Raw genomic sequence first — 23,633 nt, 5'->3', positions numbered from 1 at the left:
TTTCTTTCTAATTTGGCACAAATGTATAAAAATATTTAGGTCACATTTTTTCATTTTGGTCCACTTTAAGTTTTGCGTGCATTTTATAGCTTTTTAATGTTCTCACTCCTATCATCAACAAGTGCAACAAAAATGCATAAGAAATAAAACTGAATACAAGATGTAGGTACTTTTGGTTTGCTGATTAAGAATATGAGGTCAAATGTGTAAAATTATTTGTATAAATAGTGGAATGTTTAAACAAAACATGTAAAAAATTGAAAAAGTATTATTTATACAAATAATTTCTCGGTTTGGCCGAGATTTGAACCATTTTTGACTAATTTAGCACAGATTTAAAATATTTCGGTTGGAATTTCGGCTAAAGAAATTTAGAATGGTTCGTGTCTATGCCGATTTTGTTAAAATTATTTAACTGTATCTTGTATTAAATTTTATTTCTTATTGTACTTGTTGATGATAGGAGTAAGAACATTAAAAAGCTATAAACTGTCCGTCAAACTAAAAGTGGGCCAAAATGAAAAAAATATGACCTAAAAATTTTTTGTACTTCTATATTTGTGCCAAATTATAAAGAAATCGGAATGTACCTTTTGGGTAGGTTTACTTGTAAGTTATTACAGCAGATACTACAATCGCATTGCAAGTTTCATCAAGTCGAACTGTTCAATTGGTTCTCTAATCGATTTTCTAATCATGAAATGCATTTAGCGCGAGCCAGTGTTAATTTGACAGTAAACTCGGTAAATTGATTGGCTACCGCACTATAGTGCAACAATTGTAACCTCATCTTCAATTCGTCATTTTATTTTCTGCGAAATAACTACGTTCGCCGCTGTTATGCTCGAAAGGGTCAAACCGCTACGCGGTACGATCAGTGATTCACGATTCACGACAATTCGTTACGTCCTACGTAAACCTCGCGAGGTCGCGTAATATCTTTTTCCGTTAGTGGCGTCATCGACAATGTGTCGTCATCGGATTCTGGATCATTTTCTGAGATGATTCTTGACGCCTCTTGTCCTTAGCATAACGTCACTCAATGAGACGCGTTTCATTTTCCAAGGCAAAGTCGACCTTCAACCTGTCCAGTCGATAAATTTTATCTAACGCCTTTATATATATATAAAACACGTTTCTGGAAAAAAGAGAGATGTACAGAGCAAACAGTACGATTTCAATATTCGTTCGGATTTATCTAGGCACTTCATTATTCAGATAATAAATAAATTTTAAGGAGATGCTGAAGTGGATGACGAATCCCGCAAATGTCGATAATGTAGAGGCAATCATCGTTAAGCAAATATCTAAATACTTAGAGCTTCAGCTCTTTCGCATGTCTTGAAGTTTTTCGAAATTTTCGGGTACCTCTCATTTGCATTTGATAGTTGTGCTATCGACACGCCGTCGAATAACGAGAATTAAATTTCTGCTGTGCATAATTCAGCGAACCGTCACGGCGGGATTAACGTAATTACAGGTTTCGGGTGATACTTCGGAGTTCCTCTCAATTCGCATGATTCGATCCTGTGAGAACGATGTAGCGCGCGTAGGATACGTTAACCTGGTACGAACCAACGCGCAATTTGCCGGATAAAAGGGCAGCAGCCTATCGAATTCTCTTCGGGCACATGGCGTTGATCGGCGATAACTACGTATTCGTGATAATTGACTGCCGATTGCGCCGTCCTCCGGCTACGCGATTGCCTAATGTCGAGTCTCGATTTGTTCTTTCTGTCTTGTCACGTCGGCTGAAGCATCGTCACAAAGAGTCGTGAAGCTCAAGAGATATTAGGTGGTCGTAATCTATGAACCCTTCGTCAATTTCAACTCAGAAAAGAAAGAGTCAGTAATGTGGATCTCTCAGTTAGTGATAGTGTTCCATTTAATGACAGTTGCATACGTTTTTTTCTTTTTTTAATAAATCAGTTAAGAGGATGCTTGAAGTCGATGACGAACTCGAACAATATTGATAACGCGGAGACGATCGTCGTTAACACAATCACGCTATCTATTTCGTATTTCTTGTACAGAACTTATGTGTGTTGCTTTGTGGAAATCTTTCTGCAAACTTTTCGGATATTCTGAATTCAGACGCGAAAGCATCATTCACAGCGTAATACTCGTAAATAATCGAAGAGTACAAAAATCATTTGATTCATCTTTTTTAAAATTTTATTTGCACTTGCTTTCAGAAAGTTGAAAGCGTGTCATGGCTCACTCTGGTTTGATGTTTACGCTTCTCCTCAGCTCAATCGTCGTAGATAACGTCAGCTATGCATTTCATGCATAGATAACGTTATCTACGAGTTACTAAAATATGTTTACGCATCGTTCAATAATTTGATAAATCATGTCGAATAACAATGCGTTCTTCTCTTATTGTCGTCGCGAGGAGAATAAGAGGTTAATAATATCCATTTTTTTCTTCGATATTTTTCAACGTAACGATCTAGTTTCATATATCATTTTCGGATTTTTGTGTTTAATGTTTTTTTGTTCTCTTTTTATTTTTTGTTCTTTTGCGTGTCATTATTGATGTTCGCTCTTCTCAGTTTACAGAATAAGAAAGGTGTATGTAGTAATTAAATTAACGTCGTTTATATAACTATCATATTAGTAATTAAATATACGATTCGATAAACTCGTTTCTTCGTCCCGTTCGTTTCCGATCATCAGCTTTTAACTTCATGATGGAGACGTCCTGCCAAGGCGAAGACGTAACGGACGGCGATTCAGGCGAGGTTGGGTTCTAAACACCTCTAAATGCCATTGTCTTACACGCAAAGATCAACTCAGGTCGACGTATCTGCCGCGCAGATGCAAGAACACAACGGAATAGGAGAATAGTGTTGGAAGAAAAGAAGCTCGGGGCTGGCAGGAAATTCCTGTCAATGGTAACGTATCTAAAGCTGAAATCAGCCAACGGACACTAATCGCGATTTGCAATTTAAGATCGAGACAGCCAGATTATGAACGAAAATATAAACTATATAAATACTAATAAAAATATAACATAAAGCATGAAGGAGGATACTGACTTCTAAAATCGCAATATCGTTCGGCAGTGCGACTGATTATTTTAATAAGAGGAAAAAACATAACAAGTAAAAAAAAACATACAGGGTGTCTTAGAACAACCTTCGAAGCTCTTGTGGAGGCATAGTACGGATTGAGGTGAATATAAAAGTCCTGTACCGTTTTGTGATATTCGCAATAATTGAGATATTAATTAAAAAAAATATATGAATGATCATGTGAGATACGGTAGACAACCTAACCTAGTGTTTCCTTGAACCAAAACGTGTTTGCTTTGCTTACGTTGTCAGGTTAATCGAACCAAGTCTTTTTTCTCGTGCACAGACATACATATACAACGTCGTGCGAAGAGAAGACACTGATACTCAAAATGACGAAAATTCCCGATATGGTCAAGCAATCGTTCCGTTCCTTCCTCTTTGTATCCTTCATCCAAATAGGTATCTTGTGCTCCGGTCTGTTAAGTTCTTCTGTCTATGGCGTGCTGTCTGGTTTCATTTCACATCTGCAAGGCCTCGCGACGGTCTAGCAAGTTTCGCCTGCCGGTCGTTGACCTCTGCCTCTCGCCCTTCTTCCTTCCTCGTCCACCATCGACCACCCTCTTCTCTTCTCCGTTTTCTTCCTTCTTCTCCTCTTTCTCTTCGTCTTACTCGGTTCTTATCTTGGTCTTGCGGTTCTTTCTTCGTCGCACCCACCTGCCTTCCGATTTATGAGCCGCCGAAAATTTAACGAAAAGGAACAGGAAAAATCGGAGGGCAGTCGAATCTGCGTCTTATTCCCTTTCTTCTTCTTCGACTTGCTCTTACGTTATTTCCTCTCTCTCTCTCTCTCTCTCTCTCTCTCTCTTATTTTCTCTTCTGCATCGCAGATTTTCTGCGTGTGCGATGCACGTTGACTGCGCAAGAGAAAGAGATCGTCTTTTCTCAGAACACCCGACGGCTACCTCCCTAATTACTTCAGGGTTGGATTCCTGTGGGTACCTGGCAAGAGTTCCTTGGCGAGACACGGGATCTGCGTCGTCGCGCTTGGGAAGCTTCACTCGAATTCCAAAGTTCCGCGTTTTCTTAGTCCTCTTCTCGAGTATCCTCACTTTTTCAGCACAATTTTCTACGTTATGGTGATGTTAAATACTACTAGAGATCGAATGTATCAATCGTGTATACTCTGAAAGTACTTTTCCTAATGACAATTTCCGGTATCTATCCGGTGTAATATTTTCGAGTTTTACGAGTTTTATAACTATTTTTATAATCGCGGAGCATAATAAGATATAGTAGATATTTGATGTATTATAATACGAAGTTGATTTATTTATTTTTAATATGTTTAGAACTTATTTAAACTGCTCTTCGTTATACGCTTACTTAAATTCCTCTACTAGATTTTCTTACTTAAAATTTTGCGCATTCGACACTGATGGTTTTCTTCAGTAGCTCTTATTAAAGAGTACTTAAATTCACTCGAAGCAATATTCACGTAGGTATTGCAGCATAATACGCATAATTCTGTTGTAACGACAGTCGGTTATCGAAATCGCTGCCACATGCGCTCGTCGAGTACCGTCGTTATTACGAAACCGCGAGAGTGTCAGGAAGAACTCGAGAGTCAGATCGTGACTTTTCTTCGCGAATAACTTTCCATGCGCGTACCACCGTCAATTTGTCACGTCGCGAAAATTTCTTCAGCTTTCTACGTGTCGTAAGAATGGTCAAAACGTATAAATTATACAGACTGCCGATACCAATTTATCAATTCGGTGTCTCGTCTCTCATTATTCCAATCACAATTTTACTCGATGTTGCCTAAAAACTGAAAACGTATTATCGATAGAATCGGAACGTTCTTAAGTGGAAGCAAAGAAGGATTTCGGAATTTGTCAAAGCACACATATGCGAGCCATTTTAATCGATCCATTAAAACTTTTCAGAACTCTCAAGTTTGAGACCAAATTGTTTCAAACATAAGTTGCTCAACGTAAGGAAGAAAAAAGATAGTGATCTTGGTTAATTATATGAGAAGATCCTCAGATCAAAGTCACTTATAAATTTTTAATAAAAACATCCAGTTTTTATTTCATATTTTTATATCTAACCTTGAGGACAGCTTTTCATGGTCAACAAAGGTCATTATCTTTTTTCATCTGATCAACTTTTGTCGACATTTTGATCTCGAACTTAAGGGTTCTGAAAAATTGTAATGGACTGATTAAAACGACCCACCCTGTATACACATACACATGCTCGCGGTATGTTTGCTCGTAACGGCCGGTGTCGTATCATCCTCCAGAAATAACTCGTGTCCTTTTTCGAGAGGTGAGGTGAGGCACGGTGAGAGGTGAGATCGTCACCGTAAAGACAGCCGTGCGATAAGACCGTGATCGTCGATTCGCGCGGTGTTCGAACGCAAACCGAATTTGACATACGCACGGGCGTGGCCGACGTGGCCTTTAATCCTTTCGCCTCTAATGGCTTATAAACGCCTTTCCTTTCCTCCTGAGGGACACTCCGGAGGCCAAACTGAAAAGAATGTACGGTCGATTCGCGGTGCCGATATGTTTCGAGAGTTACAAGCTGCTTGTCTAATTTTGCCGTATACTGAGAGAAAATGGCATTCATGGCAACGTTGAATAAGCTGCAATGTTGAAGATACGTGTATAGAACATTTTTTATGTCCTAAAGCAACGTGTCAAAGACGTCTTATGTCCCGATTTTAGACGTTGTGTCGTGTGGATTGATACTACTGGAAGATTATTACAGCGCGAAACACATTTAAGACAGAAGCGAACAAGCTCCGCGTACTTATTTCCAGCCAAACGCGGCTTTTCCCGCGTCCTCCAAACAGGGAAAAACGAGAACCGGTGAAAATCGTGTTTCGCAAGCGATGTCGCGCTGCTCGCGCTGTACCGTTGCAGGCGATCGGCACGAAGTCCGGAGTCGCAAAAACGGCGCCGTCTTTCGTAAAGCAGCCTTCGACCACGATGGTCTTCGAGACGTTAAGACACGGCGGTAAGCCGTCATGCATTATTTACCAAACGCCATGGATCGCTGCTCGCAGATGCATTCCGCCCACCGAAATTATGCGAATAGCTCATGCAAATAATTCGAGGAGGTGGCCTCTTCGGCTCGTAACGTTACGATTGGCGGAAGGACTTAAATGAAAAAAGTATTCTGATTTGGAGAGATCGTCAAGAAAGGTATTTTTCCGGAATTTTTTATAGAGAAACGAAAAAGTCGAATGATGTCAAACTTTGCCAATTCTTTTAACTTTATTGTAAAAATATTTTTTTATTGTCTAAACGACAAAAGGAGAACTTCCTCCACTGAAGATCTCCTGAAGAAGTAAAGTGGGATGTTCGTCGGTAACGTCGGTAACGAATCCACAAAGGATTTGCGGCACTAATCCGCAAGCCAGATCGAGAAATCAATGAGGATATTTATAGCTACCAATTAGAAACGTAATTACGCATTTTGTATGTTGTCGCATAAGCGCTACAATTTTTGGTTTTAAAAGAACGCGGAGAATCTCGATTCTTTCGTTTCTAGAGCGACAGGATTTTTATTTCCATCGCACGGTTGATGCGCGACAATTTTACGCACGACTTCATAACGATGCCCGACAATTACCTTCGGATCACGTGGTATAAAACACGTGTGTGTGTGTGTGTGTGTGTGTGTGTTCGCCCGGTAAAAAGTATTAACCGTTCGTTCACGGCGATGCATCACAATTATTTTCTGCCTGAGATATGTTTCCGCGTGCGGTAACGCCTTCAGGTGGTATCACGCACTGTTGCAACCGGAATCTCGGGACTCTTACGTTCACATGAAGCCGATCCGCGAGAGCGTATCCGTTTCTCTAACTGTTCCAGGCAATTCTTTTTTCCTTTGTATCGCTGCCCGAACGAGCCCTCCTTGAATTAGTATGATAAACGGCGCCTATAAATTCTCTCCCCTAATCACCGTAAAATGCGACACAACGGCTGTTGTCTCGCCGTGGAATCTACCGCGGCTTACTATCGCGTAACCCGTTCGTTCTGCTTCATTTTACGACAATAGCACCCGCAAATTTCCCCGCTAAATTGCATACCGCAATATCGTTCGCGCGGTGAGAGGTGCACGCGGATAATTATTTCGCCACCGAGGCTGCACATACCGCACCGGCGAGAACCGTTATCGCGCGCTCGACTTATCTCGCTGGAAAATTCACGGATAATCTCGAGTTGACCCGAAGTCACTCTGTGAAACAAATATCCCGGCTCCGTACGCGGAGCACAGGTGTACGCCACTCGCGCAGCTGCGCCGCCGCCTGTCTAACACGCCTGCATTCCGCATTCTCGAAAATGCTTCTCCCAGGTTCCGGCCCGACGAAGCTCGGCCGAGTGTGAACTCCTCTCCGTGAATGGCCTCTATGCTTCGTGCCTTTATGACATAATAGTTTCACTACGTGCGGCGCACACGCGCGTAGCCGCGCGACGGGACGGGAAGAACCGGACGGCGGGAGCTTCGCGCAAGTTCGTGTAAGAGAAGCGCAGGCGGATCGACCAGCGCGTCGGCGGTGGTGGGCCTGTCCAAAGAGACCAACAGAAATCACACATGGTCCCGATTGTCCCGTGTCACCGGAAGCGACGCGTCATCTTTCTCAAGCGCCTCGCGGCTAACTCTGTGATGATCATCTCCGCTGGACCTCTAATCTGTCAATCTAGCCTTTAGACTCGGTCATGCGTTGATAGATCGTGCTCGCGCTTTGTGCTCATGCTGTGAACTACAGACGCGCGAGAGAGAGAGAGATATGCGGGACTATCCGAGTGATGATCTTGGTCATGGCACGCGTGACCGTAATCGTCAATGACGAATCTTACGAATCTTATTATCGTAATTAATTTGGTACTAATGTCTGTTGTTTCTTTCGATTATAGCGGTACAGTACTGGTAGCTTAAAACTTCCGAATACTCGCCGCGGAACTCTTGGTTGATGACGTCAGAAGCGAGCAAATGATGCATGCCTAAAATTCTTGCCCAAAAGTATATTGAAATAAAAATATATCCAACATATGACACAAACAATTAAGCATACCTCTAAAATACTCCAAGCATTTTCCTGTTGCTCCAATAATCAATAAATAACCGTAAAATTAACATGACGTGCAACCTTTCTTCTTAACCTATCTTTTCTCCTCATTTTGTCACGTTAATTTCACGGTTATTTATTGATTGTTACAGCAAGGAAATCTATTACGCTTTACTATTACCACAGTTACTAAATCTTGTATAAATTTGTTTCATTTTTTCAGCATTTTGGTACAACTGTTTAAAATTCAAAAGAATTCTCGCTCTTTTTATACTTCTACAGGATTTGCATCCAAGTCTGTGAAACGTGATATGTTATGATTTAATGATTTAATAATGATAATTTATGTACTAAGAAAATACAGCGAAAATTTGCTAGAAAGGACTAAAACTTTTGCGCACATTTAATATGTATTTCCTTGTTAGACCGCAACTTGTAAAGAAAAGGAACGCGCGATGTCGCAGCGACCTATAATCCGACGGAAAAGTTACGAGCGGGACTTAACGGGCTTGCTTGTTGCCCCGCTAATTTATCAGACACTCGACTTCGCTCGGGTAGCTTTTTGGGCTCCCTTATTTATCCCTCAGCGAACAAAGTTGTTCGCGCGCCGAACGCATACAACCGATGACGCGTTGGTTGATCCTACGTTCTCGAGAGGTTTTCGAGAGTGAGCAATGTCCGAAGAAACACACTTGAGATCCCGAAAGGCAGAAAGGGAAGAAAGAAAGAGAAAGAAAAAAAAAGAGACGAGGCATGCTCTCGGTATTACCTTGGTATGGAGGAACGCCAGAGACTTGTTTACGTTCTCGATTTTGTGAACTCGCATGCGTCCGTTGTTGGGCTTGGCCAATCGTTCGCCGGAGATGATCTCCAACAATTTGAGCAGCTTCTTGCCATCCGCGAGATCGGTGAACAAATCGTCCACCTCCATACGCGCCTGAAAAAGTCAGATCAAATCTTAATACAGCATAGTCAATGATGAATTTCTATGCTCTGCTTGAAATCTGCGATATTCCATTTGAAAATATAGCGAATCGAGTACTTTATATATAATGACGTTTCGGAGGTATTATATAATTCTAGAGATTCATCGAAAATAACTTCTAGTACCGACGAGATTCTCTGTTAGAGATCATTAAGTAAATTTTCATAACTATAAAAAGGAAAAGGTTCGAAGGTAATTGAAAATGATATTACCGACTATTCACGGATTTTTAGCTATTCAGTATAAATATCTGGATATATAGAATGCAATAAGTATTAATTTTATTAATTAAACGCCGTTGACAGCCTATATACGGATTTTCTAATACAATATTATTATCGAGATATTATTGATAATATTATTATCATTGATATTATTAATTATTGATAATATTACAAAAAGTGAATTTTTTTTCATATAGGCTAAATATCGAAAGGTCTTTACTTTTAGTCGCGTGCATTAGTGCTTTCAATAAAAATTTACATCAGGCTACTTATGAAATGTAAAATTGACTTTTCAGGCAAATGAAGTACTTGTTTACTCTATCTCAGATCTTTGATTATCATAGTACTAGCCGAAAGAGTTGTATTTCTTACAGGGTCACTCGAGTGATATTTACTGAAAAAGAAGGTCAGAGAGAACCTCATTATTTTCTCTCTTTCGACTTAGAACTAAGAATGCGACGGAAAGCTAATCAAGAATTAATAAACTCATTGAGTAATCGTTGCGAAAATATAAGCAACTAGTAGATCTATTTTTGGCAGATATATTAAAAGATACACTACATTTGTTATCTCAGACTGATTCGTTCTAATAAGATTATCGATCGATTCAAACAACGAGTAAATATACAGACTCAATTTTATTATATACACAGATGTACACAAAGACACAATGCCTACCTTCAACAGAAACGAGTTGATCCATTTGGTGAACGTCTTCTTTTGGATGTGCAACCGTTCCTCCTGCAGGGCCTTGATGCGGCCCTGCTCGAACTTTAGAACGTCTTCCCTCTGAGTCATTCTCTTTTGTATCTGCGGACCGCCCCTGTATCTGTCGGCTCTCGTTGGTGGATATGTGGAGTCGTATTCAAAATTGCGAATCCTTCCTTGGGGTGCGGCGCTTGGCCCAGCGCCGGGCACATACTGCGCCCCTGCAACCGAAAGTGTGTCTGCTTTTGGAAAGTCTTCTTCTGTTAGCGTGTTAACATAAACACAGGATACGCAAAGCGGAAACGCAGCCGTAAATGTTCGCCAGATGAAGCCTCGCGTGACGTTTCCTTTCTGGTGAGCACATGTTCCAAAATATTTTTCTATTTTCCCCCTTTTCTGACAAGCGCGCACCGTGGTATTCGTGTGGGGCACATAGGATGTAAATAGACGTCAAAGTTAATTGTCAACAAATCACGAATTCAAGATGCGAAGGATATTTCCTGGATAGTGACGTTTGGGAGCTCGAGCCGAATTAGATCGGGGCTTATGATAGCATATAAATTGACATAACAACCTTAAGATCTAGTGGTGCAACGTTAAAAGGATGCCATACTTGAAAACTTTACCGACAAAACATTTTTTTGCAAAGTTTATGCGCATTGGCTGCACAAAATTATGAGTGCAGAATTAAAGTATGTGCAAAAATAAAATGGAACATTATTCAATATATGTGATGAAAACGATTAAAAAATTTCCAAATCGAAATTCATGTTATGATACACTCGGAGAACATGAAACCTGAAATGCAACTTGCGAGGCTGGGAGAAACGCTTCTCTTTCCACGTGACATCTCTCTTCAGTCGTGATCATTCGATTCAATGAAAGGAAAACTCGAACCATATTGATGTTTTTTATTTTGTATGTGTAAAGTGTGAGACTAAGTGTAAATAACGAATGCACAATTATGTAAAGACACGATACGTGTGATTGAAAATTCTTGTAACTCTGTTTGGAAAACGTTAAAACCATTACGTATTGTATACTATTGCAAATAGTCGAAGTTAACTGTTCAAAGAGGTTGATAAAGTGCGAAAAATATAAACTTTGAGTAAAGAGCGACCTATATCAAGTCTTCCTTTAAAATAGACAAGTCAACAAATCTCTAAAAATACGAATTTTAGCGAGACATACTTTTCGTTCACGCGAGAGCGCTGCGAGGATGCAAATGAAGAGTTAAAGAGGACGAATCACCGGCGTAACCAGTTGATTTAGAACCGACGTATATTTTTAATTGCAAATAATCGCCGAGACCTTGAGAACCCGTTTGTGGGTGTTATATTGTGCTCACGAATTTTATCGCGCTGCAAGCGACCTTTTCGCCAAGTTACATCGTGTACAATCGTCTCCTCGATCGATTCCACATTCCGACTCGTGCGGGGAACAGACATTTCATTGTAATAACCGCCGGACATTGATTCACTGGCCGGATGGTAGTTTAATTGAAAACAAGGGACAAAGCCTCGCATCTCGCGAGTAGCTCCTGTAGCTGATGACCTTTTATTATCTTGAAATATAACGCAGCGACGTTCTCCGCCACTGCAATATTGCGCCGTCAATTCATCGTGACTTATCGAATAGCTATAGTCGATAAAGAAATGTTTATCTATCTCACTCTCGATGGAACTCGACCTCGCCTGATTATAACGTATTGGAATTCTTTCCATTGTTCACAATAATAATAATAGAAACATATGGTACATATATTGGGTTCGACAAGTTCGTAGATATATTTACGAAACATTTAAGACCGATATGTTTACAATTGAGTATAATTTTATTTATTTTTTGTTTCTTTCAACGCTACAGAAAACATTAAATACATTATTAAATAAAATTATGCTTAGCTATAAAAATATAAAAAATGCTTTTGCATTTTAATCCCAACGAATTTATTGAACAATTCAAAATATAAAGATTGTACAAAATAACCTTGTAATATTATACGAATAAAAATAATGTTGCTCCTTTAAAATTTTTGAAGCACTTTTATTAACAGTTACGTTTACTTGACATCTTTTAGAATGTTTTGTCACTTCAGATAACTAAAGATGAGAAAGTTGAGACGAGCCATTCGTTTTATCGTTCTTTCTTTTTAATGTCTGTGCGGGAAAACGATAAGGCGTATCACATAGGAGGATGCGACGGGATTGCCACAGGAGTGAACGTTGTGCGACGCGTTTAGGACGGAAGCAGAAACCTCGACTCTCGCGCGAGAGAGACGAACAGGCAACATCCTTCTCGGAAGTTTGAACGAGCTGTGATAGCTTTTACGAGTAGCAGTATTTGCGCAGAAGGAAGATAAGCGAGAGAAGAGTCGAAAGCTGTACACACCAAAGTCAATATCCGTCGGCGGTGCCGGAGACGCGACAATATTCTCGACGGCTTTAATCCGTATTTACGAGATTACCGGGAGATTAAATTGATCGAAAACGTATGAGCAAATATTGACTGCGCCGCAAGAAAGAACGAAAAATTATGGCTTCTCAGAAGACGAGGCGATAAATTTCGATGGGGATGAATGTGGCCCTGCGTAACACAAATTGACTTTTTCGTGACGACTGTGCTCATAAATATTGTATTCTTGAACAAAACAACTGTCACGCGCCAGCGAGATGAATTTCTTGAATTCTAATTCCATTTTTGAACAACTGTCACCCGCCGGTGAGATGAAGTTTTTTTGGGAAAATTATTGCAAGTCCAGCGCATAGTGGATCAAAATCCTATATTAATTTTTATTATAAAGTTCTTTTTGTGCAGTAAACTCAATTATTTTAGAAAAATGATAGATTTGAGTAATAAATCTTGCGTAGAGAGGTATTTGTTAATTTTTGCATTGTATCTTCCAAAATAATAAAGATAAGAAATTTGTTGTCCTTTCCTTAATATAATATAATAAGAGATAAAATAATAAGCTCAAACTCGAGAAATGTATAAATGTTTTTAAATCCTAATACCAGCGGTGAACGGACACACTCTGATTATCACTTCCCTGTTTGGTTTCCCGTGAACGATGGCTAAAATGCACTGAATTTTCTCCGAAGACGCATTGCTCGTGGACGTCAGGACGCGCAGTCCACATCTCTCACGCGCGACAACCCAATAATAAGAGCAAGTGCACAAACGACCGCGCTGCTCGAGGCAGCGACTCGTTTCTTGCGGGGCATTCGTGACTCGGCGGGATTATTGTCCTCGCTTATTGTCACCGGCCAGCGCCATATAGTCGCTGTCGTAAGTTTTTTCCAGGCCTCTAAAAGGACGCACGAACGTGAACGCGAATGCGATTCGTCGGTCCGGCGCGAAAGAAAGGGAACGACACGCGAAAAAAGCACGCGCAACTTTGAAGTGTCAATTATGGCAGCTGCGTGCAGGCGACTGCACGTGCAGGACGATAGTTAATGTGCGCCTGCACGTGCGAGACAATTCCGTTTCCATGCGATTTAGACAACCGCACAACCTCTGTCGCTTGGAGCTGTCAATTTGTCGAACGTGGTCCTAGTTTTTTGCACGTTTCGTATTCTTTTAAAAATTGTGATCAAACTTGAAATGCTGACGGAGATTATTGGAGTTATGGTTATACCTAGAACTAGAAGTATCGAAATTTCGTGAACGTAGATTCGATGATACATCTTGAAAAATAAAGACTGGAAACGAGAGAATCTACATCCGAAAATTAGATTTTTATTGTATTTTATTTATATTTTAATTATATTGATAGTGTATATACATAGTAGTATGATTAGATTGTCGTTTTATTAGTTTTCTAAATGTTTACTATCAAGAGAAAAATATGAGACACATAATGTGAGGTGAAAGATATGAAGTATCGAGACTAATTATCGAGAGAAAATGCAAGAGAGATCTGTTGGAAGACACTAGAACTCATGGTGAACTTGGTTAACGTGCAAGAGTGTAAGTATTTAATTAACGTGGCGTGTGAGTTTGAAATTTAGTGTATTAAATGGGAAGTCACAGACAGGGAAAATGATGTAGGAATGAGTGCGTAGATAGTGTGTAAGTGAAAACGAAATAAGATGTTAAGTAGGAAAGCAGGTTTCGGGGCGGGAAAAGTGCACAGATAATAGAGGTTATAGTGCCATAAGGAAGAGGTAGTTAGGATAATGTAGATAATGCAGGCAAGCTTAAATTAGTATGGTAATGCAAAGGACATTATCGATAGGGGGAATGGTACAATAATAGGTGGTGATAGAAGACAGAAGTACATAAGGAATCGAGGAAGAACAGAATACAAGAAATGAAGATGAAAGGTATCAGATAGGATAAAGAAGCAAAATAAAAAGATAACAGGAGGATTGGTGAGACAGGTGCAAAGAGAAGGTGCAAGTAAGAAAGGCGAAATGTAAAAAACAAAAGGAAAGTTATAGGATATAGAAAACTGAAGAAAAATATACCAGAATTAAAGGACACAAGCAAATGGTTTAATTGACATTTTCAAAATTGCAGTTTTCAGGATTGTGTTAGTTATTTGGATTGTCAAACCTTCGTAAAAGGATGACGCGATAAGAAGCTTACTGAAATTGATATTGATGATGCAAATTGCTAGCAGAAATCTAGAATCCGCGAATGCATTCATATTCGAGAGTAGACTTTCAAAAATAAAGATTGGAAGTGAAAACCTATGTTCGAAAATTACATTTCATTTATCTTAATTATATTGATAGTATACATAGTAGTGTGTGATTAAATTGTCGCTTCATTAGCGTAATGAAGTCGATGATGCAAATCGCCAGCAGGTGGAAAATCCTCGCCATTGAAAAATCATAAACGCGTTGGTGTCTCCCCGTGAGGCGACGGGGAGGCTGATTCGCGTTTTGGAGGAACAAGGACGCATGTCGCCAGTGTGTTAAGGGATACGCTTTCACAAGCTGACGGAATTCGTTTGCATGCGCGGGGTTTTAAATGTCACGTCTGGTTTGCAGCCGCTCGTGTCACGCCCGGATGTTAACTCGCCGCCTATGGCTCGTTTCGAAAGTGGATTAAGCGCGACGTCTTCGCAACGATTTGCGTTTTGAGCGACGCGCTTTCACGCGTATGGACGCGTCATCCACGAAAGTACGCGATATAGAAGATCTACGAGATCTGTAAATTCGCGATTTCTCGAATTTTCAAGTAACGGAGTTACTTGTTCTATGATCTAGATTCCGTTTTTTTGGATCATAGAGCAAAAAGTTTCATTGCTATGTTGATCGCAAGAAAAACTAGTTTTTTCTTGCGTGCCAATGATTCAGGCAGATATTAATAATTCGTTTTATCCTATATTGCATAAAAAACCACATCACGAACCTATGCTAAATTTAACTCTACTAAAGTCAACCTCTACCGACTAATTACTAATTTCTATCAAAACTAACATTACACGAATGTTAAAATTTCCCACTTAGAAATATAAGTCTAATATGATATGTGTGTTGTACATAACAGTTACATTGTTGAGTGAGAAATTATAACATTGATGTATTTCCTAAATTTTTTAAGCAAAATTTCACTAAAAAATATATAGAATAATTACTGAGTCGCTCGAGAATTTTTTACTCATATAGAGTGAATTCTCCACTTTGAATCGTTGAGCATAGCTGAATAGTTTCACTCGAAATTGAAGAATGAATCTGATGTACTACTCCATCGTCACTGAAACATATTCAGACCAATTGATTGAAAAATTCGCTCATTTGGAATCGCACTCTAAGCTTGAATGAAACCTTCACTTTTATGATTTCGAGTGGTAATATTTTCACTATCGCTTCGAATGAAGATATTGCCAGTTTCCATTCGTTTTGAGTGAGCTGCCATTCCAAGAAATATAATATTACTCTTATAGCTGATGTTTATTGAGAGTTATACTATGGTCTACCTGAGCTACCTATAATATCAATTTGATTTATGGTACTATGTGATCGGTGACCAAGAAGTATCTTCGGTATCAGCAATTTATGATACCTCGAGTCAATGACACGAAAGATTTGCGATTCTAGGCGTTCATAATGCTGCTAGCGATTCACGACGAAAGGCTTGTTGTGCTCGAGGACCCACCGATGACATTCTCGAAAAGACTTGATACCCAAAGACCCACGGTCAGGCCGTAGATCCGAAAGATACGCGAACGATGATTTATGACGCGCGGAATTTACGAGAGAGACTACAGATTCATGGTACCAAGGATATGGAACGTACTGGAAGATGTTATTGAGCGGCCCGGTCGGTCGAAGGAAGAAATCGTATGGGAGGGCAATGGCAAGTGGCGAGTAGTAACATCGCGGCGGATTTGATTAGAGTACTTAGCCGGTCGGTGCCTGTGCGCGGAGTGTTTTCTAAGGCGGTGTGGTGTATACACCATGTAACGTGACTATAACACACGTACTTAGTGCGAATTCCTCGAGCGTGACGCGCGCGCGCGCACGGCGGTACATACGTTCTGTCTGCTCGCGTTAAGTACTTTTCGCACGAGCCGCGGCTTACAATGGCGAGATACAGCGTACAGTGCATCGATAGCGCGACACATCACGAAAGAGATGACACTGCTTAACCTTGTGGGAATCGGATGCGTATCTGCCAGTCGGTTCGATTAATATCTCAAAAGCTGATGAGATAATATTTGCCGGATCCTTCTCGCTGTTTCGTGGAAAATCTTTAGAGTACTCCACTATTTGCACTTATAGAATACAGTATAATAGTACAGTGAATAATAATGCTTCGACATATTTGAAATCATTTTATGAATTTCTTATCTTCTGCTATGTATCGCAAGTGTACTCTTTGAATTTTTTCAAGTGGAATTTTAGTCAAAATGAGAGAAAAGTAGCAGTATTTTTACTCAAAGCAATAGTGAAAATACTTTTACTCGAAACTGCAAATTTTTCATTCAAGCTTAGAGTGGATGCCGAGCGAATATGTGACGCCTTGTGACAGCAAAGTAGGGGAGACCAGGTCTAGAGTCACAGGTGTTAGTTGTCACAAAGTTTATATCTTACGTAATAAGTGGAGAAACATATTCTGTTCTGTAGTATAGGTTAATTGTATCATGTTAGTTGGATATACTTTTTTAAAATTTGACGCGGTGAGTGAATTATTTTGCCTCTATTTTTATTGATACATTGGTTTGGAAATTTCTGACCACGACCTCTCTTTAGTTGTGAGAAATGTTTTAGATTTAGCTAATTTTTCTTGCATTTAGCTAATAGTTACTGCAACATAATTTATAATCATAACCTCTTTAACGGTCAAATGACCGTTAGGTTAGATTCAAATTAAATTTAGTCAACCCAAATACAACATCTAAAATCTAAATAAAGACGTCTTTAACGTCTTATATCCCGATTTTAGACGTTGTGAGTATAGCTTAATCTTAAGCTTATCTCGAGATTCGAATGACTTGATGATTATTCCAACTTTTCGAATGAAACTTCATTCCAAGGAATTCCGAAATTGTAGAAACTTCTTTTATTTTTCCTCGAAACGTTCAGGAAATGATAACGTTACTCAAAGTTTGCATTTAATACGACATAAACTCGGACAGTGCTGTAAAGGTAGATTATTCGTCGATCAGAGAACGTTACTTTATAGATCAAAGTCTTGACTCGGCTTGTCTTATCTGCGTAGATAAGACGATAGGCAGGTACGATTATTATAGAATTATACCCAACACTATACACATTACATTGCGATTAGGCACTGTGCGGGCCTAATTGCTTCTAACGACTAGGAGCGTCCCATTACGTAAACTAATTACATAATGAAAAAATACGCTCGGTTACGCGAACGTTTTTTCTTTTAGAGCAACGTTGGCTGACACGACTCCTTTCGTTTCGTGTATTTACCAAAGTATCGATGATAATTACGTTCCATCGTCGGTGTTTTCCTGCACGAAATTATTCTATTATCTCGTCCTTCCGATCGTGCTTTTCATTCTCTCGATCTTTTCACTGAACAGAGTATGCGACGGTGAATCGCGAGCGAACGGTGACACCCAACTGATTCAGCTGCCAGTCGAAGACCACTGACAGGACTCTTATCACGTATCGCGTATGTATTATGTCGGCCGGCACATTTATGTAGCAGAAGCTAAGTACACGTGTACGTGTGTGGTCACACATGGGCGTAGGAGCAGAATTCGTTGCATTCGAGTGGAGGAAGCGGAAAGTAATCTATGATCACAGATCGAAGATGCTAGAAAATTGTCGCAAGTCAATCGTCCATTTCATACGCGTGTAAAAGATAGCGCGTCTGTTTTTATTGTTAGAGAAAATATTCTCTCTCTCTCTCTTTCTCTCTCTCTACTAAGAAATATATATTTTGTTATAAAGAATATATATTTATGTGAATGTATATAAAACGTCCTCTGTTGAGGAATATATATTATATGTAATTTGTAGACATCTGGTTTAAATTCTTTGTCAAGTTAAATTTTGTAACTAAACGTAAGTAATGGTATTCGGCTCGCAGTGATGTTGAGAAAAGTGTTTTACACATTGTGTAAAACACACCAGACGATAAAACGCGATTAAACGGTTGGATTATCGGGTTTAGCGCGAAGGATGCAATCGCGCGCATAAAACCGGTAGGATACGTAGAACTTAACCCGAGCCTTTTAACCTAAAGTGCACGTCGTTAAGGAGATACTTCTTGTGGAATGTTTTTAAGTGACACGTACGCGACGATAAGCAGCGCTTCAAATTTGATGCCAGCGGGAGTCCGCGCGAAGTAACGCGGATATTAAGATTCCCGAGAACTTGTCCTGCTCAAGGAGATTTACAATTCTCGACAATGATCTCTCTCTCTTTTGTTACGTCTCGGTGTCTCGGCTTTTACATCATGTCCGTTTCACGAATTAGGAGAATAATAATAAGCGTTGAGAGAGCAAGAGACAACAGGCGTGATTTCGTGCTTGTAAGATAGTAAAACGCGGAACAAAAGCCTTGAATATTTTGTGGAAGGCTAGCTGTGAATTTAGATCACTGTGGACGATGATGTCACGAACCAAGAATCATCATCAGAAAGAAAAAAAAAATATCAGTGCGAATATTACGGTCAGGACCGCAATTAAAGAGCGGTCTCTTAGTCGCGGAGCCGTCAATGCGGCAGGAAGCGCGGGATCGCACCGGAAATACGGCGATTGCGCTAAAATGGGCCCGGGTTTTTGACCAGGAGGCATCTTCGTACAATATAGGACACTGTCGATTCAAGGCTGCATCAATGAAGCGAGCAAATAAAATTGAACGCGACAGAGGGACAAACAGAGCTCGTTTCAACATTGATAAAAATAAATTAATCCAGTAAATTTGAGAAAATAAATAAACATATATAAATTAGTTAAAAGATAAATATATTATGCGGAAATAACACGTAGGAGACTTGAAAATGCGAGTTGAAAATTGCAAAATTAAAGAAACTATATCTACACAAAAAGATTAGTTGTTTTTCTAAATTTCTTGAAGTAAAATTTTACTTAAAAAACAGAGTGATAGTCAAGAGAGAGAGAGAGAGAGAGAGAGAGAGAGAGAGAGAGAGAGAGAGAGAATCATTCGAATTATTTTTTCCTTTTATAGAGTAAACTTTCCGTTCTAAATCGCTAGGTGAATATTTTCATTTAAGTTGAAGAACGAATCTGATAAATTCCACCGTCACAAGAACAAATTCATTTCAATCGATTCAACTCGTATGAAAGAAAGAATCTATTCCTAAGCTGGAATAAAATATTCAGCTCTTCCGAATAGTAGTATTTTTGCTTTGAATGAATTTTCATTCATTTTGAGTGGGATATCATTTAAAAATTTTTAGAGAGTAACATGAAAATGATACAACTAAACGCGTATTGGCTGAAGGAAAGAGAACTTCTAATTCTTACGATCCAAATTCGGCTTTTAAGAACAAGAAATTTTGTTTCCTTCAATCAACACGTATTCAGTTATGAAGTATATATATATATATTTATTACCATTCAGCTATATACATTAAATAGCCAAGAAGGGGACTTGGTTTACATTAAACAACTACCTCACACATTTCATACAACGTATTCAGTTATGTTATTGTCACTCAACTCATCTTTTCTCTCCGTGTGAATATAACATTTTCTACTTTGGACTTTTTGGTTGCAATTAACTTGTAGTGAAATATATTTCTGCAAAAAAATCCTCAATTCTGTTTGGAGATCTGGAGTTTTGATGGGATTATTCGTAACGCTCTGGAAATCAATGCTCGAACATGTGCGCGGTGGGGAAGGTGCCGATACTGTTCGAAAGGGTATTGTTGTTGTCGGCAGGAAGTGCGGGATTGCACCGGAAATACGGTGAACGCACCGAAAGAGCTGCGAGGTCTGCAAGACCAAGCGGACCAGGTGAAATCGGAGTCGTATTATTATCGATGCTCGTCCTGCGAGCGGCTGGAAAGTGCCAGCCGGTTCTGTTGACACTGATAGCCGAGGCAAACATTAATCCACCGTTGTATCGTTGTACGCGCGTACGTGAACGAGTATCAAAGGCAGTAGCCGAGCCTCGCGGTAACCAAGTGGAATTTACAGCGTTCAGTCATCCTCTTCACTCTACGGGAAGCAGATTACACAACAATAAAAAACGTAACGACGTAATCGAATCGTCATATGCGCGGAAACGTGTTTCGTCGAAAGTAATTTCGATCAAAATCCCGCTTTCACGTGGTGCTCGCTGAAGAGAACGAATAATCCACGATCTGCGAGATTTAATTTAGGATTAACTCGAAAGATTATCACGGAAAAAAGATTCATCCAACTAACGTGACACAACTAGACATGTCTTGGTTGAAGAAAACAGGATTTCTGGTTTTTATATAAACCAAACTCGGTTCTTAAGGAACTCTAATTTCTTTAATCAAAACGCACTTAGTTGCGTCACATTAATTCGACCAATCTTCTTTCTCCGTGCGTGAGACGGAATGACATTCTAGGGAGATGTCAATTCAACAATGATAATTCGCGTGACTGAAATAAATTGTGACACAACTCCGTTCGCTGTGCGGTCTAAGTAACACTTTGACACCCAATAATCGCTCACTTTTATCGCGGCATGATCTATTAGGACTGATAACCCGAAAGAATGCTGATTCACATTTATATCTGAGTACAAGGAAACGAGTGTAACAACAGCTTCGAAGTTCGTACGTTATGACGGCATGTCTATATTTGGACCGTGACACTGTGGGACCCGGTGACATTTTCTTGTTTTTTTGCAGCAGTCTATTCATTTTGGCACCGCATGCGACTCAATCCTGGGGCGGATTGAACGTAATACGCGTAACAATTAATCGAATCGTAAAATCGGAAATACGTATGTCAAATCATCTAATGTTTCTCTCTCTCCCTTGCTTATTACGCCGCAAAATTAATATCTGATTCCGCGCCTGCAAAACAGATCGCATAAGGAAAGATATATTCTCTCTATTACGCACTCTCTGATCTTCCTTTGCAAATCGAATGACGAAGCCCGTTGACTCACCTCGACGCGTTCGCGATTATGTGTAACATCCCGCATGGTGCAACAACACGATGGAATAACTTCGATAGAATCGCAGTCAGATTTCTTCACACGCGTGATCTTCTGCCGCGTGAAAATATGCGATATAAGTACGTATACGCTGTGACGCCATCGTCTCTTGTTGAACATTCCACAATGACTCTACGGTTATTCCTATCTCGCTGAGCACATACGAGCGATGAAGACACATACATGTTTTGAAATGTCACACGTGAAATTGTCTACGCGAATCGTCCGTCCATGTGTGCGTGCCGAGCCACTCGAATCTCTCGATCGTAGACATTTTACAGTTATCCCGACTTATGAAAAATTCAGAGAAACGAGAAGCATGTTATTAGCTGTGATTACGCTTATCAGCCAGCGTTGTGAAAACCGTAACGCGACGGCTCACCGATGATTGATTTATTGCGGCGAATCTAAAAGTGAACTAATTATACCTTGTAAAAACCCGCCTATTCAATGAGGGCAGTTTTACAGTGTAAAAACACCATAAACGAAAATGTGGACGCGATTGAAAATAACGCGTCGCGACTTAGTATTTCCGAGCGTTTAACAACTATAATCCGTCTTGACATTTCACGGTTGGCGGAGTAAGGCGAAACCGCGAGTAATTTGTGCCGATCGCTCGCCAAGTAATTAGGCAAAAGTACATGCGTGTAGTAGTACTCATTAGAGAAACGACATCAGTCTGCAATGACGAAGCCGTCGTCTCTTTACGAATGTCCACTTTGTAAATCGAGATCCGAGAACGATCTCGTTTTTTCAACTTTTTGTAACTCTTTGTAAATAAAGAATTGTTTATCGCTGTTTTACATGTTTTCTGTCGAGAAATAATTAATGAAGGAAAGTGCAAAGTGAGATACTCCGCATTTTGTATTAGGTTAGTGTAAAAGTTTGTCGTCAAAAAAAGTGGAGAATGGAATTGTACAATTTCAAAAGATTAATGTATTTCATTAACTTAAAAAGAACAAATAAATGAAATTCTGCACTCTCGCAATTTCATTTATCCTTTTTTTCTCTGCAAACCCTTGTGAACCCTTTCTTGTGATTATTTTGATTAATACAATAAAAAGAAAATTTTATAAATAAAGTAAATAATTTTTTGGACATCCAACAAGAACTTCTTATTTTTCTTTTAATATCCAAACTTTTTACAATTAAATGACAATTTAACAAAAAAATGACGAGTCTCTTGCACCAACCTAACATTTTACACTATCCGAGCTCCAATAGATCGCAACGTACAGTCTCGCGAAGGCGAAGCCTTATACACGCCAGCCGCATAACGACCTTAACGCAGCTCTTCTAAGAGTTCGAAAACGCTTCAAGTGACTCAGCCGTTAGATCGCCGGCGGAACGTTGCCGGCGGGACTTGCATACTCATCCGAATCCAGATTGCGCAATGAATTGCCGAGCATCGGTGCGATCCATCGCTATTAAGACGTCACGGTGGCGTAGACGAAATCTGTTTTTAATGGCGATTGTAATCTCCGTGTAAATTCTCGAATATCGCGCGGTAACTCACGAGGAAATTATTCCATAATTATGTACATATCTGTATAGGTACCGAAAACTTACATCTTGTATTTCTCCGTCGAGGAATTTATCCCTCCCTCTCCTCCTCTCTCTCTCTCTGTCAGTGTTTTTGTCGATAACTGGGCCATCGAATTGGTATGCGAAATATCGTGTCGATAAGACGCGATAAAAAACAGCGCGCTAGAAAGCTGTTTTGCGTGAATTAGATAACGCTTCCAGTTGGTAAGGCGAGACAGAAAATACGTATCTGATATTCGCATACAAAATTTCCCGCCGACTCTTTGCGTCTCTCTTTATCTCGAGAGCGACTTTGCGCGAAATTGCTCGACATCTTACGTAATGTGTCTCCTCGCGATTTGTCCGACGTAGTGATATATCTCTTTCTGCTTTTACGAAAGTACAGAAACTTGGTACGCGTTTCGCGATTGCTCGAGATGAATTGGACAAAAAAAGAAAGAGAGAGAGAGAGAGAGAGAGAGAGAGAGAGAGAGAGAG

At 39.8% G+C, this 23,633-nt stretch overlaps 1 protein-coding gene across 6 annotated transcripts in view; it reads right to left on the bottom strand.

Annotated features, from left to right (window-relative positions):
• LOC116848367 (spectrin beta chain, non-erythrocytic 2) overlaps positions 1-23,633 on the bottom strand; it is a 71,121-nt gene that overhangs the window by 29,569 nt on the left and 17,919 nt on the right. For 2 of the 6 annotated variants that reach the window (XM_032824358.1, XM_032824359.1), the window contains exons 2-3: positions 9,991-10,241; positions 8,873-9,040 (exon numbers count right to left, since the gene is read on the bottom strand). In XM_032824358.1, coding sequence (XP_032680249.1) covers positions 8,873-9,040; positions 9,991-10,110 — 288 coding nt within the window. In that variant the 5' untranslated portion in view covers positions 10,111-10,241. Of the gene's footprint in view, positions 1-8,872; positions 9,041-9,990; positions 10,242-17,912; positions 18,347-23,633 lie in introns of those variants that run through there. The other 4 variants (XM_032824353.1, XM_032824354.1, XM_032824356.1 and 1 more) reach the window with 4 other exon arrangements.

Source organism: Odontomachus brunneus, unplaced genomic scaffold (assembly GCF_010583005.1).
Source record: "Odontomachus brunneus isolate Ranch 3 - 2012 unplaced genomic scaffold, Obru_v1 Obru_scaffold_093, whole genome shotgun sequence".
Lineage (NCBI taxonomy): Eukaryota > Metazoa > Arthropoda > Insecta > Hymenoptera > Formicidae > Odontomachus > Odontomachus brunneus.
This window is presented reverse-complemented; position numbering and strand designations above follow the sequence as displayed.